Source organism: Hemicordylus capensis, chromosome 7 (genome assembly GCF_027244095.1).
Source record: "Hemicordylus capensis ecotype Gifberg chromosome 7, rHemCap1.1.pri, whole genome shotgun sequence".
NCBI classification, from domain to species: Eukaryota; Metazoa; Chordata; class Lepidosauria; order Squamata; family Cordylidae; genus Hemicordylus; species Hemicordylus capensis.
In genome coordinates this window covers 26,462,754-26,488,734 of record NC_069663.1, presented here as the reverse complement: position 1 = coordinate 26,488,734, position 25,981 = coordinate 26,462,754, and the positions used below count along the sequence as shown (strand labels likewise).

General features: G+C 55.5%; 1 protein-coding gene across 6 annotated transcripts in view; it reads right to left on the bottom strand.

Moving 5' to 3' along the window:
• Positions 1–2,617: 2,617 nt before the first annotated feature.
• The window catches only part of ACTN4 (actinin alpha 4), an 80,018-nt gene continuing 56,654 nt past the window's right edge, over positions 2,618–25,981 (bottom strand). For 2 of the 6 annotated variants that reach the window (XM_053267810.1, XM_053267811.1), the window contains exons 9-22: positions 21,803–21,895; positions 20,884–21,114; positions 19,520–19,667; positions 15,192–15,342; positions 12,505–12,613; positions 12,261–12,401; positions 11,312–11,494; positions 11,044–11,178; positions 9,731–9,910; positions 9,330–9,476; positions 7,800–7,880; positions 7,335–7,400; positions 6,188–6,346; positions 2,618–5,218 (exon numbers count right to left, since the gene is read on the bottom strand). In XM_053267810.1, coding sequence (XP_053123785.1) covers positions 5,060–5,218; positions 6,188–6,346; positions 7,335–7,400; positions 7,800–7,880; positions 9,330–9,476; positions 9,731–9,910; positions 11,044–11,178; positions 11,312–11,494; positions 12,261–12,401; positions 12,505–12,613; positions 15,192–15,342; positions 19,520–19,667; positions 20,884–21,114; positions 21,803–21,895 — 1,983 coding nt within the window. In that variant the 3' untranslated portion in view covers positions 2,618–5,059. The remainder of the gene's footprint in view (positions 5,219–6,187; positions 6,347–7,334; positions 7,401–7,799; positions 7,881–9,329; positions 9,477–9,730; positions 9,911–11,043; positions 11,179–11,311; positions 11,495–12,260; positions 12,402–12,504; positions 12,614–15,191; positions 15,343–19,519; positions 19,668–20,883; positions 21,115–21,802; positions 21,896–25,981) is intronic. The other 4 variants (XM_053267813.1, XM_053267812.1, XM_053267815.1 and 1 more) reach the window with 2 other exon arrangements.

Here is a 25,981-nt window from a genome sequence, read left to right as displayed (position 1 = left end):
TCCATCTAGTCCAGCCTCCTGTTTCACACAGTGGCCCACCAGATGCCACTGGAAGCCCACAGGCAGGAGTTGAGGGCATGCCCACTTTCCTGCTGTTACTCCCCTGCAAGTGGTACTCAAGAGGCATCCTAAATTTCCCGGCAGTCAATTTCATGGGATGATCCCTAGTTCTAGTGTTATGGGAGAAGGAGAATTCCTCTCTATCCACTTTCTTTCTCCAGACCACGCATGATTTTATAGATCTCTATTATGTCTCCCCGTCGTCTTTTTTCCTAAACTAAAAAGCTCCAGGTGTTGTAGCCTTGCCTTATAAGAAAGGTGCTCCAGGCTGCCGCTCTTCTGGGTTGCCCTTTTCTGCACCTTTTCCAGTTCTAAAGGTAAAACGTAAAGTGTGCCATCAAGTCGATTTCAACTCCTGCTGCCCACCGAGTCCTCATTGCCATCTCCTGTGCAGTGTGAGATGTTGCCTTTCAGCACCTTCCTATATCGCTGCTGCCCGATATGGGTGTTTCCCATAACCTGGGAAACACACCAGCGGGGATTCAAACCAGCAACCTTCTGCTTGTAAGTCAAGCATTTTCCCACTGTGCCACTTAAGGTGGTTTCCAGTTCTACAATGTATGCAGTACTCCAGGTGTGGCTACACCATAGTTTTGTATAAGGGCATTATAATATTAGCAGTTCCCCTTTCTAATGATCCCTAGCATGGAATTGGCCTTTTTCACAGCTGCCGCACATTGAGTCGACACTTTCAACGAGCTGTCCACCACGACCCCAAGATCCCAATCCTGGTCAGTCACCGACAACTCGGATCCCATCAGCGTATACTTGAAGTTGGGGTTTCTCGTCCCAATGTACATCACTTTACACTTGCTAACATTGAACCGCATTTGCCATTTTGTCACCCAATCAGCCTGTTTGGAGATATCCTTTTAGATTTCACTACCCGAGTTTAGTATCATCTGCAAATTTGGCCACCTTGCTGCTTACCCCTACTTCTAGATCATTTATGAATAATTTAAAAAGCACTGGTCCCAGTACAGATCCCTGGGAGACCCCACTTCTTACATCCCTCCATTGTGAAAACTCTCCATTTATACCTACCCTGTCCTTCAACCATCCTGCCTGAGGATGCTTTCCATCAATTTGCCTGGAACGGACATTAAGCTAACCAGCCTGTAATTTCCTGGATCACCCCTGGATCCCATTTTGAAAATTGGGGTTACATTTGCTACTTTCCAATCCTCCGGTACAGTATACATTTTTGCAAGGTCAGCAATTTCACATCTGAGTTCTTGAGCAAAAAGGCACCCAGAAATTAAACCCATTAAATTAGAATTTTTTTTGGAGAAAAGTCTTTCCTGACAACTGGTTTCTGGCATGAATGAAGCCATCCCCCACTTAAAACAGGAAAATGGATGTTGGTGCTTCTTTTTTTAAAATCACTATCACCCAGATGATACTAATACTGTACAAAGCAAATTTATGTAATTGGCTATTGGCAAATTATGCTAATAAAAAGTTGGGATTTGTAGTTTGCAGAACATGAATACTAACCCTTTTGGGAAATTATCTGCTACCGAAGCAAGTGGCAGTTAGGCAGAAAGAAAATGAGGCCATTTACCCCCGCTGGGATGAACAGTCCCTTGCCTGCCCTTGGGCTCCCAGCTCTTTACAACAAGATGATGCCCCTCAGCAGTCTGGTCCCCTTCAAAACTGGGGCGGGAGGGCTGCTGTGATAGCCATTCAGGGCCTCCTGGCAACGAGGGAGCTTGCCGGCCAGTTATTACCCCGTTTCTCTCTCCTTGATCTGGAAGCAAGAGGCAGGTTGGCTGGTCCCGTGATGCTTATGATCGCTGCAGCGTGAACAGAGGCATCACATTTCTGCAGAACACATTCTGCAACAAGGCAGGCAGAATTCTGCAAGGGAGCACAAGCAAGCTGCGTCTGGGGGCAGTGTGTACTGCAACACTTGCCCCAGGGGAAAAACGAAGAAGTCCCGCTCGGTCAGACCAAAAAGAGCCACCAAGCCTGGCATCTGGTTTCCCTCAGTGACCAGCCAGTCGCCTCCAGAAGCCAGGCATGAAGGCCACAGACTTCCCATCTCACGGTTCCCCAAAAGCTGGCACTCAGAAGCATACTGCCTCTGAAGATGGAGGTTCTATATAGTACCAGCCAGTGATCAACCACTCCTCCGTGAATTTGTTCAATGCTCTTATGGAGCTCTGTGACTAGCAGCACTCTCCACTGCTTGTGGCAGTGAGTTCCACAAGCTAATTATGCATTGTGAGAAGTACTTTCTCCCACCTGTCCTGAACCTAGGCTTGGCTTGACACCTCTCTCTTTTTGATGTCAGGCTAAGTAACTCTTAAAAAAACCACAACCCCAAAACCACACACATCAGTCATAAAATGCCTTCTCAACTGGCTTTTATCCTCCTGTCTTGCTTTTATAGAACTTCTGCTGTTTTTGTTTCTCTCTCATTTGTTCCAAACTTTCTGGACGAAGATGTGATTTTATTGTTTTGTGACCTGCGCGCTACCCTGGGACGACAAAGAAGATTACGTGGACACTGGGGGTGAGAGAGAAAAGGAGGGACAAGAATGACAACAGATAATCATCCTTAAAAATATTACATTTTATTGTTCCCAAGAGGAAGGAGGAGGGTCGATTCCCCAGAAAGCTTTTAAGAACAGACTCAGTGAGGATGATGATGATGAGGATGATCAGAGGCAGACAAAAGCAGGCTATTTATTCCCTATCGGCTGAATCGCGCTGCCTTCTGTGGGCCAGGCGGCAGGCCTTCAGTGGCAAACGTAATAAAATAAGCTAACCTTCTCAGACAACAAAAGGAGAACCAAAAAACATGGAGGAAAAAAGACAGACGACAAAGTGGCATATGGGAATGTTAGTTTCCAGGGCTACAGTCAGCCATAACTGTTACTTACATGATGAAAGGAAAGGGGCGGGGAGCAGGGGCGAAGGGGAAATAACACACCCATCGGCAATATACGATGCTAGATGAATATATATTTAATAATAATAAATCTGGACGTTATTAAATTGCAACCATTTTGCTGTGTTTTTAATTTCTCTGGTTTTTTAAAAAAGATCTTTGCAGGGGTCTCTTGTTTAAACTTGGTCCTCAGAAAACCCTGCACACCATGATGAAGAAATTACAAAAAAATAGATATATATATATTTATATATAAGCGTGAAGCGATGGATTTAAAGGGGGGGGTAGGGGTGGGACAGAGGAAGACGGGACAAGCGATTCACTCCTGCCCTCCTGGGAGGAGCGAATAGCTTTTGAGGCACCCCGAAGGAGTTTACTCCTGTGTTAGGCTTCCTTCTCCGTCCCTTCATTAACCAGACAGCCTTGTTTGGTTTTCCTGCAGCCCCAATGCTGCTGGCAAGAGAGATCGGGGTTGGGGGTGGGGGGGGGGTTGGGGCTGTGTGTCCTTTTCATGAACAGTTCAAAGTTCCCCTGCAGAAGCATCTTTAGGCATCTCTATTTCGCTTCTCCTGCTTGCTAGACGACCCGCAAACATACCAAAACATTCCCCCAAGCTGTGGGAAGTTAGGACCTCCCCGCCACGTGAATCTGCTTTGCATAAACCACAACCTGTGCTGCATTTCACCCCCATCTGTGCGTCTATTGCTGAGATATTATGTTTACCAAACTGTGTACAAAAGGTGGCTTGCAGTGATTGGAGAAGGAGGAGGGCGGATGGATGTACAAAGCCAAAATTCTTGCCAACTGCCTCTAAACAACAGAGGTCTTGCGTGCAAAAGAGAATGAGTGTTCAACAGGTGCTGTCTCTCCCAACTGTTTGTGACTCCCCTAGGAGCATCAGTGAATAAGCCGACAGTGAGGAGAGGCACTGCCTCCACATCTGTGCTCTTGGCCTGTGGAACACCATGAGACAAGAACTCCCCAACCCCTTCACAGAGCTCTGCACAACTGCTCCCCCAAAATAACCTAGCACCAAATCAGAAGAGACCTAATTTCTTCAAGTGGGGAGGGGAAGGCCGAACTATGGAGGTTAGAATCAGTAGGGGGCATGGTAGAGGATGCAATGCCAGCATGGAGGAGGGTGCCAATTATGGGCACAATCAGAGGAGCCAGGTGGCCAACGAGAGGGAAAACCAGCTGGGAGCAGCACAGATCAGACATCCTCAAGTAACCACCGTGGCGGGCACACTTGCTGAGCTACGTGGCAGCCCACGACACACACAAGGAGTCCAGGCCCCACACTGCCTCGCGTAGCGAGTGGGAAGTGTCTCCTGGGGGCAGAGAGGAACGAGGTGTCCAAACTCTGCCCTGGAAAGAGAACCGATCCCCGCAGGCCTTCAGCTCTGCACGGCGCGGGAATGCCGCCCTCCTCCACGTCCCCTCCGTGCTGGGAGTTCCAGGCACGCAAGTTTAAGGAACACCACACACACACACAACACGCGCAGGAGAGAAAGGGACCCATCTTCAGAACACAGCCCAGGCAAATCACAGGAACCGCCTTTCCCGCCCCGCCCCCCCCCAAGCTCAACTGGAAAACAAAACGAAAACCAAAAAATAGACGGGGATCTCGGTTCAACAAAAATAGCCATCTGAACCACAGCTGCCTGGATGCTTCCGGACTCTTCCCTTGGCTGAAAAGGCCCCTGGACCCCCCACCCCCACCCCCCCACATAGCAATAGAGAGGTTCGGGGAGGGGGAAAGAGTCCGAGCTTCTCCCCAGATTCGGAAGAGGGGAAAGGATTAGGACCGTTGCATAGGTAACAGTGTTCGTAGAATATGCAATTAAAAAAAGAGTTACGTAGCTCCCAAAGTCGCCCAGCGTGGAGGCAGGATTCTGTCCTCAGAAAGAGAGAGAGAGAGAGAGAGAAAGAGGGAGAGAGAAAGAGGGAGGGAGAAGAAGGAGACTGTCCCCGTTGCCGTGTGTGTGTCTGTGTGTGTGTCTGTGTGTAAGTAAGTAAATACAGCATGGAGGGAAATCAAACGGTTGCTCCCACCCCCCCAAAGCGCCAGCGCTTGCTGTTGCTGCCGCCGCGGCCTCCGCCTCAGAGGTCACTCTCGCCATACAGCGCTGTCGAGAAGGACTTGTAGTCGAGGGCGCCCGGGGTGGCATCGGGCCCCTGGTAAGGTGCCATGCGGGCAATGCAGTACTCGGCCTGGTCCGGGGGCAGCTCTCGCCGGAGCTCCTCTGCCGTGATGTAGTTCTGGACCGAGGAGAGAGAGAGAGAGAGAGAGAGAAAGTGAAGGGGCTGCCGCGAGGCTGCCTCTGCTCCAGTCGGCTGCTTGGTGCTGGGTTTACTGGAGGGTTATTTGCAGCCGGCCTTTCTGTCCCAACAGGGCCTGGAGGTGGTTGGGACGGCGGCAGCAGCTGAACTCCAACTCCCACCATCCCCAGCGGCAACGGTCAAAGGCCACTGCCGCTGGGCATGACGGGGGTTGTAGTCCAACGGCAGCGACATCTGGGGACCCGTTTCAGAATCGCCAAGTTAAAACGAGGGCAATCCACTTCAGGAACCCGCACAGCAGATAGGATTTCAGGAAACTGACCAGGAAGTTGGGGGTGTGTGTGTGGAGAGAAGACACCCCGATGAGCAACGACAACAAATGTCTATATACCGCTTTCCAACAAAAGGTTCCCAAAGCGGTTCACATAAATAAATAAATTAGTAAGTAAGTAAGATGGCTCCCTGTCTCCAAAGGGCTCACTTGCTATCTACACCAAGGTACTCCGAATTCTCCAACTGGTATAAATAAGGCCTATTAAGCTAAATTGTGGCCAGGCTTCTGGTATTTTGCATCGTTTAGCCTGGTTGTGCCAAGTGTGGGGAGGGGGGCAAGGCAACTCCACGGCCCCCCAAACACTGCGATTCAGACCCAGCCACCTCTCTGGTTCCTGAGATCCCAAAGAGTCCCTGCTCACAAGCTTTCAAGCATCTCTCTCTAACCTAGAAGGACTAGAAAGCTGCCTGTTAAAAACAGAACGTAGAGATTCTCAGGTAGCCGCATTCTGGGCCCAAGAGGTTCGGTTTGTATGGTAAGGTTTTCAGACGGCTCTTCAGCAACGTTTCCAGGGTGGCTCACGGCATGACGGTCTGCGTGTCTCCCACATTGTGGCAACCCCCCCCCCCCGCCCGGCCACGCTTTGTCCCGACAGCAGCATCCCTGTAGCTCACCTTGTCTCCAGCCAGGACCTTGAAGGAGGCAATGACCTGGTCGGCTGTGTCGGTGTCTGTTGTCTCCCGGGACATGAAGTCGATGAAGGCTTGGAAGGTGACGAAGCCGCTGTTGTTGGGGTCCACAATGCTCATGATCCGGTTGAACTCTGCATCGCCCTGATGCCGGAAGGCAGAGCAAGAAGGCATTCAACTAACAGGAAGGCAAGCCCAGCCCCCATGTTGCTGCCCACCCACAACGGGCATTCAGATAGGCTGCCTCCACTCCTGGAGGCTCGAAACAGCCACTGACAGGCTTCACCTCCATGACTTTGCCTTAAACTGTTGGCCATCACCACATCCTGTGGCTGTGAATTTCACAATCATGCTGTTGTGTGAGATGGACTCTCCCATCTGCTGCCCGTCAAATTCACGGGAAGATCCCAGGTTCTCATGATGACGAGAGCCTTAAAATTCTCTCTTCCTTCAAGGGCTTCCAGGACTCCTGCATGGGGGTTTGGGCAATCTGTGGTGCATGCCACGGGCTGAAATGCAGGCCAACTTTCAAAACGGCCGTTTTAAGCCAAGGCCTTGCAAACTTGGGTCCCCAGATGCCGCCGGATTAGGACTCCCACCATCCTCTTTGGCCTTTGGCTGTTCATAGGAACATAGGAAGCTGCCATATACTGAGTCAGACCATTGGTCTATCTAGCTTCACAGACTGGCAGCGGCTTCTCCAAGGTGGCAGGCAGGAATCTCTCTCAGCCTGATCTTGGAGATGCTGCCAGGGAGGGAACCTGGAACCTTCTGCTCTTCCCAGAGCGGCTCCATCCCCTGAGGGGAATATCTTGCAGTGCTCACACTTCTGGTCTCCCACCAGGGCAGACCCTGCTTAGTTGGGGGACAAGTCATGCTTGCTACCTCAAGACCAGCTCTCCTCTCCATTGTGGCAGTGGATGATAGGAGTTGTAGCCCAACGGTCTGAAAGCCCCCGAACCCGCCACCCTAGCAACCCCCAATTTAACCTGACTTGCAGCTTCACCCCACGTTTCCTCTCGCCTCCCACTGCCCAGGCCAGCCCCAACACAGGAGATACAGACACAGCACTCAGACCCATACCATCAAGGACAGTGCAAGGAAGAGAAGGGGAGAAGCAGAGAAAGCATACCAGGCTGTATCCTGTGGAGATAAGGAGGGCGCGGTAGTCGTCTGTGTCCATGCTCCCTGTACGCTTCTAGTCCGACAGGAGGAAGGAGAGGAGGAGGAGGAAGAGGAGGAGGAGGAAGAGGAGGAAGAGGTGGTGGCGGCGGTGGCATCAGCCCCGGAGGGCGCGGATGGACAAGGCATGCAGAGATGGGAGGAAGGAGAGAGCAACAGCCCCACGGAGGGAGGAAAGAGACACGCAGAGAGAGAAAGTCAGTCAGGAAAGTCATTGAGATGCCATGTAACCAGAAGATGGCGGGGAGGAAGGGGGCAGAGGGGTCGGACACAAAACATCAACCACAAGATGGCCGGAGGGAAAACGTGGAGGGGGAAACACGACCAACGACAACACGGTGAAGGAAGAGAGAAAGGAGATCGAGTTAATTGCAACGTCACGGGAAAGCTGCGCGGTTTCAACGGCGCTGGGTACCTGTCTGTCATTTTCCACATCGTAGCCCAAGCTGATGAGGCAGGCTTTGAACTCTTCGGGTCCCAGAGAGCCGCCGTGGTCCTGCCCACCGTGTCACGGGCGGGGACGGGCGGAGGGAGGCGCGCCGGAGGGGAGGGGGCATGGCGGGAGGCCCACGGGTGCACCACAAGGGAAGGGGAAAAGACACGCCATTAGTTGAAGGCTGGCGGCCGGCAGGGTGGTAGAGCCCGCCCCACCTGCAGAGGAAGGAGCAGGTGGGCCCCTCTGCCCAGGGGAGGCCGGAGCAGGAAGCCGAGTGCCGGCACCAGCCGCAAGTCAAGCTGGAGGCAGCCCCAGCATGTCTAAGGAGGGCTGTCCATACCCACCCACACCCCCATCCCGGTTCAGGCCAGAATCGGGTGCTGATCTTTAGGAATCGGATGTCTCTGCAAGGGGAACACCAACGAAAGCCCCCTCCACATTCTCCAAGCTGCAAGGCTGGTCCACACACTCCTGAAGCCATGACGCAAGTGCAGCAACAAGGGATGATGAGTGTGTGTGTGGTTGAGGCGGGGGGGGGAGAGAAGGACCCCCCCTCAGATCCACCCAGCTCACAAGGCTGCTTTGTCCAGCAGGGACACCTGCCAATCATCAAGCGACGAACTAGCTCGTGCGAACTAGTTCACCCAGATGAACTTGGGGGTTGAGTGATTCGCATGTAAACACTGAGAATGAGAACAGGTGCAACTATGCAAATCAGAAACAGGCATCAGGTTCCCCCCCACTATATCCCCCTGGAACAGGCCAACCCCCAGAAGCCTTTTTCCTTTGGTACGCTGTTCACACCTCTAGCAGAAGAGGCAACCTTTGCCGGAGAGGAGGCCTCTGGGCCACCGAGCCGATTGTAAACGGGCCCGCCAGAAGGTGCACCCTTACCCCATCCTCTGGGTCAACGTGGCCGGTATTGGGAAGGGGGCAACTCTTTCTCTCTTCCCATCCTCAGCAGTCAGCACTTTGTTCAAAAGCTGGCTGGGGGCTACTTTCTCTACCTCTCCGAGAAATGGATCAGGAGGGGGCAGAGGTGCCCCTTTCCTGATGCCGGCCATGTCCCCGCGGCAACGTCAGATGCAGGAAGGCACAGCCCGTCCCAGGAAAAGGGGCAGCTTCCCTTTGTCACTTGTCATTTTGCAAAGGTAAAGTGTGCCGTCAAGTGGGTGTCGACTCCTGGCTCCCACAGAGCCCTGTGGTTTGTCTTTGATAGAATACAGGAGGGGTTGCCCACTGCCTCCTCCTGTGCAGTATGAGATTGATGCCTTTCAGCATCTTCCTAGATCGCTGCTGCCCGATAAGAGTACCAGCGGGGATTCGAACCGGCAACCTTCTGCTCGTTAGTCAAGCATTTCCCTGCTGCGCCACTTAAGGTGGTCTGTCGTTTTGTACCTGAAGCCAAATAATAGCTCGCCCTCCTCCCTCTGTGGACACGACTGTGCAGCCTGTTTGCGATGACGGCTCCCTGTTGCAGCCCTGCTAGCCTGACCCAAGCCAGGTTACCTTGTCGAAGTGGTTGAAGGAGGCCCGGAACTCCTGCATCTGCTCCTGGCTGATGCCCTTGGCGTCCCGGGTGAGGATCTGGTTCTCCACCTCGTTGATGGTCCGGGCGATGGTGGTGTGCAGCTGCTCCCATCCGACACGGATGTGCTGGAGGAGGAGGAGGGGATTAAAATCTCTTTTCTGCTAAGCCGGGACTTAATAATACGGAGATTTTCCTAAGAATTGAAAAGTCCTAGAGGCAGGGAACAGACGGCCTCAGGAGCTCAGCCTCGGAAGGGGCCTCTGAGCACGTGCAGAGTTGTGTCTAGACATTCTGTCCTGGCACAGGGGCATTGCTGACAGCACTGTCTGGAGCGCCCGCTGCCCTGCGTCCCAGGGCGTCGGGCCTGCTGGCTTCTCACCTCCATGGTGTAGTTGGTGTGCTTGTTGTCGAAGATGAGGGCCTCCTGGATGAGCTGGTGCTGCTGCTCGAGCACGTCGATGTTGGGCTTGTAGTCGATGATGCTCTGCTCGTACTGCTTGAGGTGGTTCAGCTGGTCCTCCAGGGTGCCGTTCATCTCAATGGAGATGCGCCCGATCTCCTGGCCAAGGGAAGGAAGAGGAGGAGGAGGAGGGAGAGAGGCACTGCGTCAAAAGTCTGCCCAACCTCGGGAACAGCCCTGCGGAGTGGGGGGGTCCCCCACCCACGGGCTCTCCTCGCCCTGGAGGAGCTGGCAGAGAGCAGACCACAACTGGCCCCTGGGGAGCAAGTCGCATGTTGTTGCTAATAAAATGCCAGTTTTTCTCAAAGCAATTTACACAGCGGGAAGCCTGAGGAAGTGGTTCCTTGTCCCCACCAAAGGACTCACAATCCAAACACACACAAGAGAGGCAACGGCAACAGCCCCTCAGCTCGATCAGTCTACATCTTTCCTGCACGACTTTGTGCAGGACATTTTTATAAGTTATCTTTTCCAAGTTTCTGATATGTTTCCAAATGAAATACAAAGTGCGGGTTATTACCTACACAGCCCTTAACGGCTTAGGTCCAGGGTACTTAAGAGAATGGCTTCTCTGTCGTGAATGGACCCTGTCGCCTAGTAAGAGCATCTGGAGAGGTCCGGTTACGGCTGCCACCAACTCATTTGGTGGCAACTCAGGACCGGGCCTTCCCTGTGGCTGCCCCAGAGCTTTGGAACACGCTCCCTTCTGAAATAAGAGCATCTCCTTCTCGGTTTGTTTTTAGGAGGACCCTAAACGCACCTATTTTCCCAGGTCTTCCACGGAGACCACATTTTTACATTTTAATGTGTTTTTATGCTTGGAAGGGAGCCTCTATAAAGGAAAAATGCCTTCTTTTTTTTTTGGGAAGAGGGGGAGAGGAGGGGGGCAGTCGAGGAGCCAAACAAGGAGGAAAGAGGCTTAAGCAGAGGAAGGAGCAAGGGGGAAAACTTATCTGAGGAGGAATGAAGCAAGGCTGAGTATCCTTAGCGTTAGCAGTAGCAGGACGAAAAGAACTGGGTGGGGTTGCCATCCAGCTCCTTTTATGGCTTTCTAATTTGCTAATTTGCATATGTCCTGCCCTGGAGCGAGCATGGGATGATAACCCAGGGAGTTGTCCTCACACAGCAGCCGAGAATTCAATATTAGGCGGCATATAAATTCAGTAAGTGAGCAAGTAAGTTCTCGGTGGGGGTGGGTGGGAGAGACAGAAATAGCGAGCAGAGCTCCTCACCTCCATCTTGGTCTGGATCCAGGGCCCAACGATGTTGGCCTGGGTGGCAAACTGCCGGCGCAAGTGCTCGTTGGACTGCTGCTTGCTCTGCTCGTCTTGCAGGGCCAGGTCCCTCTTTGGCACCAGCTGCTGGACCTGTGGAACCAGAGAGCCACAACTCAGCGGCCTGGTCGGAAGCGCCCACTAGCCCTGCTGGCTGGCTGCAGGCCAGGCCAATGGTCTCGGTCTCCTCACCCGATGGGCCTGATCTCTCGGCAACGGGACTCACCCTTTCCCACTTGGAGTTGATGATCTGCGGAGTGACCGAAGTGTACGGGTTGTTGCCGGAGAGCTTGATGTTATTGTAGTCCGCAATCCTCTGCGCTTCGCTCTGGATACCCAGGATGGCCTCGCGCTCTTTGTCTGCGTCGGGCAGGGTGGATTTGAACTGGTCGTGGGCTGCAATCAGGCCCTGGAAGACAGGCAATGCTCCAGGTGGAAACCAGCAGGGAGACTCGGCTAGACACTAGCGAGGTCGCCAACGTTCAGAATTAACCGCCTTGCAATACCAACCAAGGCTGCGTTCACACAGTCACAAGGATCCTGGTGAGCAAGTGCATCGGGATAGATAGCCAGGATTCAATCCGGGTTATTTGGAGTGGTTTGACCAGGAGTGCCCTGAAATCCTGGGTTGTCACGATCAGCGCCACAGGGCTCACTAATCCTGATTAACCTTTTCATCAGGATCCTTGTGATTGTGCGAACACAGCCTTATAAAGCTTGTGATGGGTGGCTGCATCATGAAGCCAGCAGCATCCATCCCCTCCGTTTCCATCCATCTGGGACCCCAACACAGAGCTTGCACGGACACACACACAGGTCCCCGCACACCCCTGGGCACAGGGCAAGCACTGCTCCTTCCTGCTCAGTCATCCCAACGCCATAAGCCAGGGGTTCTCAAACGAGGGTCCCCAGATGCTGCTGGACCGCACCTGTGACCATTGTGGCTGGGGACGATGGGAGTTGTAGTCCAACACCACCTGGAGAGCCACGTTTGAGAAGCCCTGCCATAAGACTGCTGCCCATCTCGCCCGGGGCTGTGGCAACTCCCTCCCAGCGGGGCTACCCCCAATTCTCCTAACTGCAAATGCCCGAGACCATGACTCCCCCTGCTGGGTTCCGGCTCCTCCCCAAAAGTGGGGCGCCTGCTGAAGCCTGATTGGCCGGCCCCCTCCTACCTCAATCTCCTCAATGGTGTGGACGATGAACATGTCCTGCAGGTCTTCCATGGCGCTCTCCATCCAGTTGTTGAAGGGAGCCGCTCTCTTGGCATATTCCAGGTGGAGCTGGTCGATGGTCTCCAACTGCTTCTCCGTTTTCTGGGCGGGAGACACACGGCTCGAGTCAGGCCCCATCACGAGGGGCTAGCTTCCCCCCAGCGCCAGGGGGAGGAGAGGGGAGGGGGGGAAGCCTTCAGCTCACCTCCAGTGCTTCCCTCCTGGTGTGGGTCAGGGACCCTAGCGAGTCCCACTGGTCACAGATCTTCTGGCAGCGGGCATTGACACTGGGCGAGTCGTAGTAATCCAGCTCACTGTGGGGGCAGAGAGGCATCCGTCAGGGCCGATTCCCCACACCGGGGAATTGGAGCTGGTTAAGTCAACCCCCCCCCCCGGTCACGGTTTGACCCTAGCGAGACTTGTGGAGTGAAAATGTTCCACGGGAATTGCAGCAACCCCTCTTGGGCACTGGAGGGCACCATGGCTCTGTTAACGTGAACCCTGCAGAGCAGGTCAGCAGAAGGGTGGAGGGAGGGAGGGAGGCCTCCCCAAACCTGGGATGGGGGTGGGGTTGCCCCAATGGGGGCCCAGCAGCCCCTGAACGCAAAGGTTCTAGCAGATCACTCCGGGAAGGTGAGCCTTAATGCTGTTTTATTCTATTGTCAACGGCCCAGAGATGCCAGTTTGGGGCAGTATATAAATAAGTTAGAGAAAAACACCAATTAAAAACACTGCTACACGTCGGGGAGGCAGCAGCAACCCCCCCCCCGCCAAGAGATTCACTAAAGCAGAAGACCTTCGGAGGAGACTGGGAGAGGAACTACCACACGGCAAAGGAAGTAGTATGGCGTGCCTTCAAGGTGCACTCCCTAACCCAGGGTCTCTAGATGTTGGACTACAATTCCCATCGCTCCCTGCCACAACAGCTAATGGCAGCGGGTAATGGGAGTTGTAGTCCAACATATGGGGACTCAAGTTTGAGGACACCTCCCCCCCACCCCCCAGTCCCTAGCCCAAGATGTGGGGCTGCGATACCCAGATCCAAAAGACGGCAAAGCATTAGGGGCATGTTGTGTGTTGGTTTACTCTCAAGGAAACCCTAGTTGGAGGGGGGGGGATGCAACAGACAAAGGATGGAACAACCCACCCTGCTGCCTTTAAATAGTGCCTCCCTATTTTGGGGCTTTTGCATGAGAGAGGGAGGTGTGTGTGTGTGTTTGTTTCCCCCCATGAAGTCACGTGGCAGGCCACACACATATCCGTGTCTCCAAGCCTCCTGGCATTCCCAGCCCCTGGGATAAGAGTCCTCATTCATGCCAGGCCTCCGCTCTCGCCTCTGTGTGTACTAATTGTATGCGAGTTTATCTGAGTGGAAAAAAAAAAGAGAAGTCCGCAGCGAACCCGTACAATAACCGTATTCTAGTGACACTGGGGGGGGGGGGGGGAGAACAATTGGGGCACTGTGCATTTAGGGCGTGGGTACGGCGGGGGGGACGACACACCCCTCGTTGAGGCTCTCTTTCCAAAGAGGTGATCCCAGCCGACTCTGCGAGCGGCAAGGAGGGCTTGGAAAGAGATCCTAAGTGACAAATGGAAGAAGGGTGGGGGTGAGGCAGGCAGGAGAGGGGGAAGACGGCTATTTTGGACCTGCCAAAAACACTGCACAGTCGCTCTTTGTACGGGCTCTTTGCTGCAAGGCGGCCCAAGTCACACACATGGGCCACACAAGGATTTCACCATCCAGGCTGGAGGTGGCGGCAGAGAGGTCCAGGGTCAAACGCAGGCGTCTTGGAGAGGGAGGGCAAAGGAGGAGGCAGGAGAAACCTGCAGGGAGGCACGAGGCGCCTACAGTTTCTGCAAGGAACCGGCGGCGGCGGCTCCACTGTTATGGTTGGCTGGGAGGAGGAAGCGCTCCTCTCTCCAGACCTGGCTACATTTCAGGGCCAAGCTCCAATGCTACACTCACCTACTGATGTTTTGAAAATAAATAAATCTGGATTTCTGCGGAGAGTCCCGTATTTTGGAATTAAAGCTCGAGCCACACTGGTTTTGGGGCCAGTTCCGAACACCAGCAGAATCCTAGTGAAAGCGGTGCCCGGAGCACAACACTGCAGAGACGGGGAGGAGGAGGAGGGCTGCTCCCGTCTGAATGCTCCGGGGGCGGGGGGGGGGGCTACTCATGGGGGAAAAAAGGTAGCATGGCAGGGTGGAAGGTCCGAGCTAGCCCTCTCCCCCAAATGCCAATTTCCTCCTCCCAAGGCTTGTGTTTTCTCTGGGAGACGTCGGACCACACGGTTCATCCACATGTGGAGGGGCCAGCTGCACGACCCGAGCGGGATTTCCAGAGGTCTGAATGATGGGCTGGAAAGAGGGCCAGGCAGGTTGAGGATCTGGGGACAGCGACGGCACCGACTTGGAACGGGTCTCAGCAGCCATCCCATCTCTCTAGGCATCGGGAGCAGTGTTCCCTGTAACAGGCTTTCCCAGATGTGGTGGACTACAACTCCCATAATCCCCAGCTGCAATGGCCTTTGGCTGGGGCTTATGGGAGCTGTGGTCAACCACACCTGGGAATCCCTGTTACAGGGAGCATGCTCAGGGAGCAGGAAGGCTGCTGCGGATCACCACCACGAGATTCTCTGCGCCTCACCAATTCTCTCCCTGGGAAAGGCCGTGGCAGTTAGCGCTGAAATACCCCGGCCTTCAAGCCAGGAGCAGACTCATCATCGCCGGGTGCAAGTTGGGCTGATGCGATGGGTTTGTTTTGTCTTCTCTGGCTGCTCAAATTCCACTCCAGATACGGTGCCCGTTTGCAGGGCGGACGCAGACCACACCCCCACCACCCCGGACCCGGACGCCTGCTTGCTTTCCAGGCCTGCCGCTCGGACGTACTTGAGCTCCTGAGCAATGGCTGCGATCTGCTCCACGCGGTCCTGGTGAGCCGCCAAGTCGCTCTCAAAAGCCTCGTGCTTCCTGATCAGGGCTTTGATGTCCGACAGGGTGGCCGTCTCGTAGTCCTTCTTCTTCAGCATGGCCTCTTTACCTGCGGCAGAGGTGGGGAGGGGAGGGTCAGCGGGGAGCCCAGGAGGGGAGCCCCTTCTCCACTGCTGCCCGAGGAGGCCCACAATGGAAGAGGCCCAGCTGCTTTATTTCAACCCTACGAAGATGCCACATTGGTCCGTCCAGCTCAGTATTGTCTGCACAGACTGGCAGCGGCTTCTCCGAGGTGACAGGCAAGAGTCTCTCTCAGCCCCATCTGGAGATGTTGCCAGGGAGGGAACTGGGAACCGAGATGCTCTCCCCAGAGCAGCCCCATTATCCCCGGAGGGGAATATCGTACAGTGCTCCCACTACATGCAGTATCCCATTCAAGTGCAAACCAGGGCAGACCCTGCTCAGCAAAGGGGACAATTCATGCTTGCTGGACCAGCTCTCCTCCCTAACTATGTTGCCTGGTCCTGAGCATCTTCTTTACGGGTAACTCAACCGAGGATGAGGAGGGGGAGCAACCCCCACCCCCACCCCCGGCTACCAACAGGCCTCACCGGTGCTTTCGAAGCAGGCTCCGGGGCCACCCCAGGCCCTTGGCAGCAGCCTCCCAGAACTGGCCCGCGGCCTCTTCCCACGGTCCTTGCCCAACAGCTGCTTGGAGGCAGGTCACAGCCCTCGAGGAAGCACTGCGGCAGGCACCTCCCCAAGGCCCTCCAAACAGAAGCCAGACACAGGAAGGGCCGCGCCGGCTTCCTCCGGCCACAACGGAAAGGGGAGAATCATGTGCCGGAGCTCGAAGAACGGAGCGGGTCCTCCAGCCCCGGCCTCCTCCTGGGGGGTCCCGGTGCTGGGATTCCAGTGCTGCTGCTGCTGCGCCCCCCCCGCGCGGCCAAACAAGCCACGCTCCCTCGCAACCGGGCACATCGCTTTTGAATTAAGGCAGAAACTCCAGCCATTTGGGCTGGGAAAAGCTCGCTGGGCTTTTGGAAAGGCTCCTCCGTTCCAACCAGCTGTTCCCTGGGACACGGTCAGCTCGGAAAACTCTCCCTTGGCGGCCGGCCAGGCAAGCGCTCCAGGCAAGCCGAGAGCCGCGCGGACAAGCCAGCTCTCAGCACGGGCTGGAGGAGAGCGAGGCTGGCGAGCCACCCAAAGCTTGCCCCCCGGAAAGGGCTGGAGGGGGCCTCCACGCCGGACTCAAGCCCAGCCTCAAGGCGGGGAGACCCTCAGACAGCCGGGCTCTCCCCGCCGCCACCGCACTGCACTCTCTGGCCAATCTCCGGGCAGCGGTGCTGTCCTTGGGGAGGAGGTGAAGCTGCCCTGCGCCTGCCCGAAAGAGCCGGCCAGGGGAGCCCAGAGGCATCCCCGCTGCCCAGAACCGCACGGCCTCAGCCCCGAGTCGTCCTGGCGGGCAGCAGGAGGCACCACTGGCTGGGCCCCTCTGTCCTTGCTGGGAGGATGCCGCCTGCCCGCTGCCCCAGGAACGAAGAACACACACCTGGCGGGGCAGGAGAGGGAAGCCCGCCCACCTCCCGTGTTCAGGGGCACACAGACGGCCTTCGGCCAACAGTTCGCGGAGGAAGAAGCTGGGGCCTCTGCCTGCCGCTGGAGAGGCCTGGGCCTTCTATCCTTGCCACAGGAACTCGCTCGGCTCCCTTTTGTCCCTGCAAGGAGCCACAAGTCTGAGGGGGTGGGGTTCGGGTTGCTCTGCAGAGCGAGAGGCGCACAGGGCCCAATGCCGCTCAGCTCCCCTCAAGCCCCAAAGATGCCGCAGACCTGACCAAGGGTTAGAATCTTGCAGGGGGAAATATACCGAAGGCGACTTTCCAGTTGGCTCTTAGGGAGCAATGCTACCCGGGGGGGGGGGCTCTCCTAGAGGGGTCGTAGGAACATAGGAAGCTGCCATATACCGAGTCAGACCCTTGGTCCATCTAGCTCAGTATTGTCTCCACAGACTGGCAGCGGCTTCTCCAAGGTTGCAGGCAGGAATCTCTCCCAGCCCTATCCAGAGATGCTGCAACAAAGGGCACCTGGAACCTTCTGCATGCAAGCAGGCAGGGGCTCTTCTTGCCCCACGATCCCCTAAGGGGAATATCTGACAGTGTCCACACATGCAGCCTCCCATTCCAATGCAAATCAGGGCAAACCCGGCTTAGCCAAGGGTTATCCATGCTTGGTACCACAAGACCAGTTCTCCTCTTGTCATGATCCTGGTTCCAGCAGGAGGGGTACCAGACACATCCATCCATGCCCCTCCCCACGCATCTTGGTGAGCCCTGGCTTTTTTTTGTTTGTTTTTTAAAGATAGGTTTCTCCGGAGGGCAAGCCCCACATCTCGAGTCTGCTCTCTCGTGGCACACGATACACTCAAGCCCCGCTTCAAGCAAGGCTCGTGCTGCAAAGGTTCCGTTCCGAATCCAGCCCCGCAAGCATCTCCGCCTTGGCCTGCTGCAGTCAAGGCCGGATCTTAAAGTCGGGATCTCCGGCACGGAACGGGCTCCCTCCGCTCCCCCTCGCCCGCCCCCCAGGAGCAGTTCAAAGACACTCTGAGCCTCCCACAGCAACTGCCTGCCGACTTTGATGGATGAAGAGGGGCAGGGGAGGGAAGCGAACGGCAGCCTCCCCCCCTCCTGCCCCCTTCCGCTTTGGCGCAGGCGGGAGTGGGCGGGCAGCAAGCCATCTTCCGTGCATCTGGGCCCAACAGGAAGAGACGGACTTTCCCCCACCCTGGACTGTGCTAAAATAAGGCCGGTGACCAAAGACTCCGGCCAGGCTTCAAAACAAGAGCAGCTCTGCGGCAGCAGCAGCAGCAGCAGCCGCCACCACCGGCAACTTGAGAAGCAGAGTCGTCAAACAGACAGACTCCATATGACTCCTGGGCAGCCTGCCAGGCAGACATGTTCTCTGGGTTTGCATGTTTGTTTTCTGTTTTTTAAAGGGAGGAGGAGAGAAGCTTTGGTAGTTCCTCCCCTCCTTAAAACAACAACAACAACAACACATCCCTAAGACTCCGTTGAGACCATTATTGTAATCTAGGGCAGGGGAATCGAATGGCAGCCCATTACCTGCTGTTGGACTACAACTCCCATCATCCCCAGTCACAACAGCCAGGCATGATGGCAGTTACAGGCCAACCACTGTGGTGGTGGTGGGGCCCTGCCTATTTAAGACTCCTGGTTTAGAGGTTCTCTTGGCCATGGGTCCCTAGATGTTGGGGACAAGAACTCCCAGCACCCCCAGGCACAACGGCCGAAGGTGGGAGTTGTAGCCCCACAACATCTGGGGCCCAAAGGGTAAAGAATCCCCAACATGATCTGAATGTGGGCCTGCCTTTTAAAGAGCTATAGCCTCCCCCAACTCCAACTTTGCTCCCAGGCTAAAACGCTTCCCCACCCATCACCTTTAATGTTCTGTGTTATTTCTCCCACCCGGCCCATGAGAGAAACATTCTTTCCAGTACAGGAGAAGGAGGAGGAGGAGGATTATAGTCTCTCTGGGTGGAACGGGATGTGCAGCTGCCATCTTGGGAGGGCTGGCCCTCGTGCCTCAACATCTGGCTAGGGAGGCAGGGCTGGGTGAGAGCGAGGCGGTGGCAGCCTCCGAGAAGCTTGCCTCTCGCTCCAGAAGAGGAGCTGCCTCTGTGCCTCCACCGAAGGGGACCACCATCCACCAGCACTTCCCACATGGCAGCCAAAGGAGTCGGGCTGCTTGCCATGAACCTCCAAGCGAGAGTCGCTGGTCCTCTTTTCCCTCCCTTCCGAGGACTGGGCCACTCTGAGTGGGGCTGTCACTCAGCGGAAGAAGAACACCCACTTCACACGCAGAAGGCTCCTGATTCCAGTCTCAGCACCCCCAGTGAGAGGGAGCAGGTAGCAGGTAAGTGGCCTTGTGGTAGCAAGCCACTGTGGTGCTGGTGAGATTCCCCTCAGGGGATGGAGCCGCTCTGGGAAGAGCATCTAAGCTCCAAGTTCCCTCCCGGGCAGCATCTCCAAGAGAGGGCTGAGGGAGATTCCCGCCTGTAACCTGGGAGAAGCCGCTGCCTGTCTGTGAAGACAGTACTGAGCTGGATGGACCAAGGGTCTGACTCAGTAGAAGGCAGCTTCCTAAGTCCTTTCTCTGCCCAAGGTCTTGGAGAGCTACTGCCAGTCAGAGCAGGTGCCACTGGGCTTAGCGGACAAACGGCAGGACTCAACGAGAGGCAGGTGCCCGGGCGTGGTGTCTCGTGCGCTCACCTTCAGTCCAGCACTCATGGATCGACGCCTTCTGCCGGAACTTCTCGGCCAAGTGGTCCAGTCTCTCCAGCCTCCGCATTTCGTTCAGCAGCCACTCCTCGAAGCCCTTCTCCGCCTGCTCCAAGTGCTGCCAGCCATTGTGGATGTCCTGGGGAGATTTGGGGGGGGGGGAGAGGCGAACAGGAACGGTTGGTAGCCAGAACGCAAAGCACATTAGCGGGGGTGGTGGTGGTATTTATTTCGACACTCTCATCCTGCCTCTCAAGCAAGCCGCAAATGCCCCTTTGCAGAAAGGGACACTACAGTGACAAAGGCCGCCCTTTATCGAGGCGCCAGTTTTAGACAGCCTGAAAGGCATAAACAAAAAGCAACGGGCAAAACACACTCTGAAAAGTCCTAGAAATCGTTTTGGTTTCCTTGAAGGCGACAACACACCCAGCGTGTGTGGTGTGGTGTGTGTGTGAGACTGACTAGGAAACGGACTGCAGAACATGCAGCTGCAGAGGACTCCGTGGCCTCTCAGACGTCCTCCGGGCAGCCACAGAGCAGCACGTCCTGCAGGGCTCCCACAGCAGCCCATGACCAGCCTGCAGCACTCCTGAAGTTCTTCACAAGGGCGTATGAAAACCAGACGCCGCCTCCTGCCAAGTGGGAACACTGGCCTGCTAGCTCAGTGCTGTCTATGCCAGGGGTCCCCAACATCCCCCCACCCGATCATGTTGGACTGCAGCTCCCATTATCCCCAGCCACAGTGGATGATGGGCGTGGTAGTCCAACACTGTCTGGGGACCCCCTGGTCTACGCCAACTGGTGGCAGCTCTGCCCGATTCCAGGCAGGGCTCTCTCTCCGACTGCCCTGGAGATGCCACCGATTGGACCTAGGACCTTCTGCACGGAGCCCTCCCAAATCCCAGGACCTCGTGCCCTCTAGATGCGGGTGTGGGTGGGGATCTGACCATGCACGCCACTAGCAAATCCCCTAGGAAGCCTGCTTAGGAGTGATCTACATTTATGGTCCTGCATTTCAAAAGCCCTTCCCAACCTTGCCTCAGCAACATCTGAAACCTCCCTACAAGAAGGCAGGCCAGCTCCCTCACCCCCATTTCACAGGCGGACGGGGGGAAAGCCGAGGCGGTCAAGGCCGCTTCACACATTCCTGGCTGTGGTGAGACTGAAGCCCACCCCTCGGGCTCTCAGCCACAAGCGACGCTCGTTCCCAACTGTGCAATCGGCCGACGCAGCCTCGTTCTCTTCTAAGCGTGCCGCGGGCTATTGGAGAGCCGGCGGCCAGATGGGGGCTCTGCTTGGAAGTGACGGCCGCCTGCCCCTTGGGCCTCCCCAGCTGCCGGGCCGGGCACACTCACCGACACCATCTTCCCCTCGGAGGGCATGAAGGCCGGCCGGTTGCTCAGCCGCAGCTTGGTCTGCAGGGTGTTGAAGTTGATCTCCAGCTGGCACTTCTCCTGCACTTTGGGGGGCTTGTGGACCCGCCGGTAGTCTCGGAAGTCCTCCAGCTTCTGCTGCATCTCCTGCATGGTCTTCTGGGGGACTCGGTTCTCCAGCCAAGGGATGGTGCGCTGAATCCACTCCAACAGCTGAGGGAGCAGGGGAGGTGGGGTTACGGCAAGGAGGAGGACCGCGGCCGCCCCACGGATGATGTGGGTGCAGGGCCTCCCCGAAGCCCAGCATCCAGGCTGCTGCTGGAAGCGAGGCCAAGACACTTCCCACAGAGAGGGTGCTCACTCCAGGAGACCCCCTCCTCGTTCCAGCACTGCCTGCTGCAAGGCGGACTAAAGAATGTGTGTGTGTGTGTGTGTGTGTGTGTGTGTACTTGCGACTGTGATGGGGAGAATGGTCTTCAAGGGCTGTGTCAGGCAGAAATTCATGCTTTGGGGTGCATGCATCAAGTGTTTGGAAAAAGCACCCCCGCTGAATTTCTGCTTGGCTTCACACCCTATCCCCCGTCCTTTCCCAGTGTCAGCCTGAAAGACCAAGGTGTGGTACGCAAACACAGAGCCTCCCCAGCGCCCCCGCCGCCTTTTAACGAGCATGAGATGCAGCGTGGTGCAAAGTCTTTACTGCTTATGTAGGCTGGAGGTGAAGGCCGGGGCCATTTCCATGCTTTCAAGAGAGCGAGTGGAATTGTCGGCAACTTAACTCTTCTCTCCTTAGCCCAGGAGTTGCCAGCGCTCCAGCCCTCGCACGCCGTCCTGGCAATTGCGCAACCCAATTCCCCACCCCGCACCCTGCCACGGGCAAGAGGGGAGGCCCAGCGCGACTCACGTCAGAAGCCAGCTTCTCGTAGTCTTCCATCAGGTGCTCATTCTCCTGGTTCACTGCCAACACTTTGCAAATCCTGTTTGCGGCTGTCTCCGCCTGGAGAACACAGAGGGAGCAGACAGGAGGGGAGAGACAAGCAAGCCAACATTTAGTCCGGCTGAAAGTGGAGGTGCAGCGCAAAAAACAAGGCAGCCACGGAACAGCCCGCACAGCCTGTCCAGTCGAGCACCAGGCAAAGAGAAAGCCCACAGCAGACTTAAAGCCGACCCTTGTGGCATCTCCAAGAGTTACCCGGACGCTGCAAAGGCCTCGCCCCACTTCAGAAACCCCCCAAGACAGTGCAAACCCTCTAACTGAAAGAAGGAGGCAGCTTGTCAGCACAGAGCTAACGTGACTGGTGCTGGCCAAGGAGGCAAGTGGTTAACAGATGCCTGTGATGTTTGTATTCTTGCACATGAGAATGTGGACGAGGCTGGCTGGCCTCCCATTGAGCAACTGAACTATCTACCCAGCCCCAACAGACCCTTTTGAATATGGGGATCTCGTCTGTGGTGTTAACAGTCCTGCATGGACAACACAGGCTCAATTCAGACATCATGCCAAGCCATGGCTTGTGCTCACCATGATGAAGAAATCCTACCACCCACCCGCACGCATGCCCTGGTCTGAACTTCCAAACACCGGGCAGGACAGCCGTGGGTTGGAGCCACCTCTCAGCTTTGCCAGCCTGTATGTTCAGTCCCATCTCCAAGATCCAGAAGACTCTTGGGGAGAAGCAACGGCTGTAACTGTGCTTTATCATGCTTGTGATTTGGATGCACAACAAACCACTACAGACAGTACAAACCGTTTCTGCAAACTAGTTCCAAACTGTGGTTTTGATATCCTGGTGCGACATCCCTTTACGGACTATGGTTTGGGAGCCAAGGAAGGTTCAGGCATAACATTAAACCCCTGCTTGGAACGATGTCTGAATGCCCGTTCTTGTCTAGGATTTGACATTTGCCGAATGGATCTGTCTTTCGTGTTTCCTACTGTAAATGCTTCCTATTGCATATTCTCCATTGCAACCCCTTGCTGCTTTGGGTGGGCCCTTTTCTTCCTTCCTCACGCTTTTCACACATTCAAGAGCCACTCCATAGGTTTTCAGTGGAACTGTCTCAAAAGCTATGTTCTCCAGACGTCCGCGCGATTCCACCCTTTCTTCATGTCCCAATGCGCCCAACCCAAGGGCAGCTGCTTCTCCTGCCCTTCTCTGAAGGGCAAGTGCTTTTGCACTGTGTGCCGGTATCTCAGAGTCTGCTGGGGGAGGGAGGGGAGACCCCCCCATATAATGCAGAGGGCCCTGTCTTATTAGGAGAGGAGGCGGGAGAAGAATGACGCAGAAGCCACGGGACGGGGGGGGGGGAATCAAGAGATCGAGTACCTTGCAAGGAGCAGAGAGAGTCCAAGGAAAGGAGATGGAAGCCAGACATCAACAGAAAGGGTGAAGAGGGTCTAGAGAAGGATGGGGAGAGGAAGAGAGCCGTGGGAGAGATGAGTTGCCAACAGAACTGGATAGTCAAAAGAAAAAATTGTAGTACTAGGGAAAAAAGCAGCAACATTTGATGAGAACTTTATCTACCTAGAGGATTCTTCCCAAGTTAGTTTTAGGAGGCTGATCTGGAGCAAATGCACTTGGTGAAGATGGCAAGTCTTGGGAATAGAGGACCTGTTTAGGCAAGACCAGGGTACTGAACCTTGGGTTCCCAGGTGATGTCGGTCCCATCATCCTCAGCTACAGTGGGGAGTCCGTCATCACCTGGGAGCCCCTGTCCTAAGCCCTTAGGTGACCCGAAGCATGTCAGGGGGTGGGGAAGAGAACTGGCCTGGGTACCCAAGCTGTGGTCAAAAGGGAGACCCGGCAAGGACCGAGCAGCCGCCTTCCACCCACTGGCTGGGATGGGTCAAGGGCTGCTCCCCGGCCTCCATCAAGGCTCCTGCGTCAGGCTGGCTTGCTGGGCTGAGCAAGCGGGAGAATGAGGGGACAGGACGGGCTGCTCCTCCCCAAACCACCCTTTCCAGCACTTGCCTTAGCGGAGGATCCTCACCCCTGAGCTGGAAAGGAAGGTCGGGGCTGGCCATTTGGGTGGCGGCAGAGTCCCTTTGCTGCCTGCCACTGAAAGGGCCCCCTCCCTTCACCCCTGCAAACCTGGAGTGCAAGTGTGTGGCTCCTGGCCCTTTTGCATCCCTGCTGAAAGGGGCAGGCAGGCAGCCCAGAGCCCCACTTTTTGGAGGGTCCCAAGCACTGCCCGTTGCAGCCACTGAATTGGCTAGAAGGGGGCCCCGCACGGACTGACTTGCCCCAGACCCCACACCTTGCCAAGGCTCTTGATGGACGGCCCCACCGCATGCAAAACTGTGGTGCTGAGATCAGCGATGCTTAAGGCTTACTTATGGGAGTGCGCCCCAGGGAACACAGCAAGACTTACTGCTGAGTAAACTGTGCGGGCTTTGTGCAGAAAAGGGGAGGCAGGATCCCGGCAACCACAACTCCTAGTTTAATTACAAAGGGATGCTGGTTTGAGTGCGTACGTGCCAGCCACCGTGGGGACCAGTTAATTGAAAAGTGGCATGTAAATCTTCAAAAACAAACAGCGTGTGGGATTTCCCCTGAGCTGTCTTAAGAACCCTGAGCACAACTCCCCATTTTGACATTAAACTGGCGTCACACACTTCACAGCTCTTTGAAAAGCCAACTTAACTGGAGCCTATTTGACCTCAATGCTGGTTAGCCAAGTGCAGGAGCGTTAACCAAAAGAAGCAGCAATGTGGACACACGGGAAGCGGCTCCCAGGGAGTCATGCTTGCACAAAGAGAGGGTGTCTGGGAAAAGCAGTTGCAAGCTCGGGAGCCCAACGCATGGAGGCAGGCTGGAGACCACGACAAGGGGGCTAATCATTCCCAGCTGATGGAGAGAGCAAGCCAGCTGAGCCCTCAAAGCCCCGGGATCAGACACAAAGGACAGTCAAAACAATTGGCAAGGCTAGGAATTCACACAGCACCCCCCCACACCCCAAACCCCCCTACCCACCCACCCACAGAGTGCCTGCTTATGAACGCCACAATCAGGCTCAGACTTATGGGGGGGCGGGCGGGCGGGCGGGGTGTCAGCCCCACCTCCCGCTGGATCCCGTAGAGATGGGGCTGCTGGTCCGAGAACAACAGCTCTACTTCCTGCCCATAAAGGGTTTTCATGTTTGGAGCCAATAAATTAACGCTCAGCTTTAGTGGAAAACATCAGAGGCGGATCTGGTCTGTCAGATGCCGGGTGGGTGGGTGGGGGGGAACATCCCCAAATCAACGTGATGCTCATCTCTTTGAAAGCACATCCAGAGCATCTGGGTGAAGTAATCCACACCTTCCCCCCTCTGCCACAGTAGCTACAGCTCTGCTGAGCGGCTGACGTAAGCCCTCAGGACTCCCCGGCAGGCAGATGCAGACAGTGAAACTTTTAATTAGGAAGTTTTGCTTCTCTGTGCAATCTGACACAGTGGCGACATTCTGCCTGGAGTGCCTGCCCGGCAAACTCAGGTATCCCTGCCACACTGGTGTGCATGCGCACATGTGCACGCATTCTAGGTCTTTGAGCCCATCTCAGAAGAGACCGAGACCTCCCTGGATGGCTCTCGGCCCTGGCGCTCGCTTGATGACATCATCAGGGTGTGCTGGGGCCTGCAGGCCCCTAGGCCACCACATTCCCCTTGGCTTTGGTTAAGTCATCCTTGCCTAAATCCCAAAAAGCAGGGTTCAGCCATTAACCCTTTCTCCCGTGTTAGTTACAGATCGGACTGGGGGAGTTTGCCTACTCCCCAATTTCGCCCCCATCTGATGCTGAGCAGTGGGAAGGCAGGAAACATCCCTGAGATAACCTACTGTGGGCTTAACACCCTTAACCCAGCCAGGCAACTGTCACGTCCGGATTTTTATTACTCTTTCCAAAGCTTAAGGGATGCACACCATCTCGTCTTCCCTGGCAGTCGGAGCATGCGAAGCCAGGCTTGTGGGCTTGTTTTAAAATAGTTATTCCAGATTAGCTAAACAGAGAAGACGAGGGTAGACTCCTGAATGTGGCACTAAAAGCACAGCTTTACGGATGCAAAACAAGTGATTTGTACCCAACCAGACCCCCAAGATGAATTG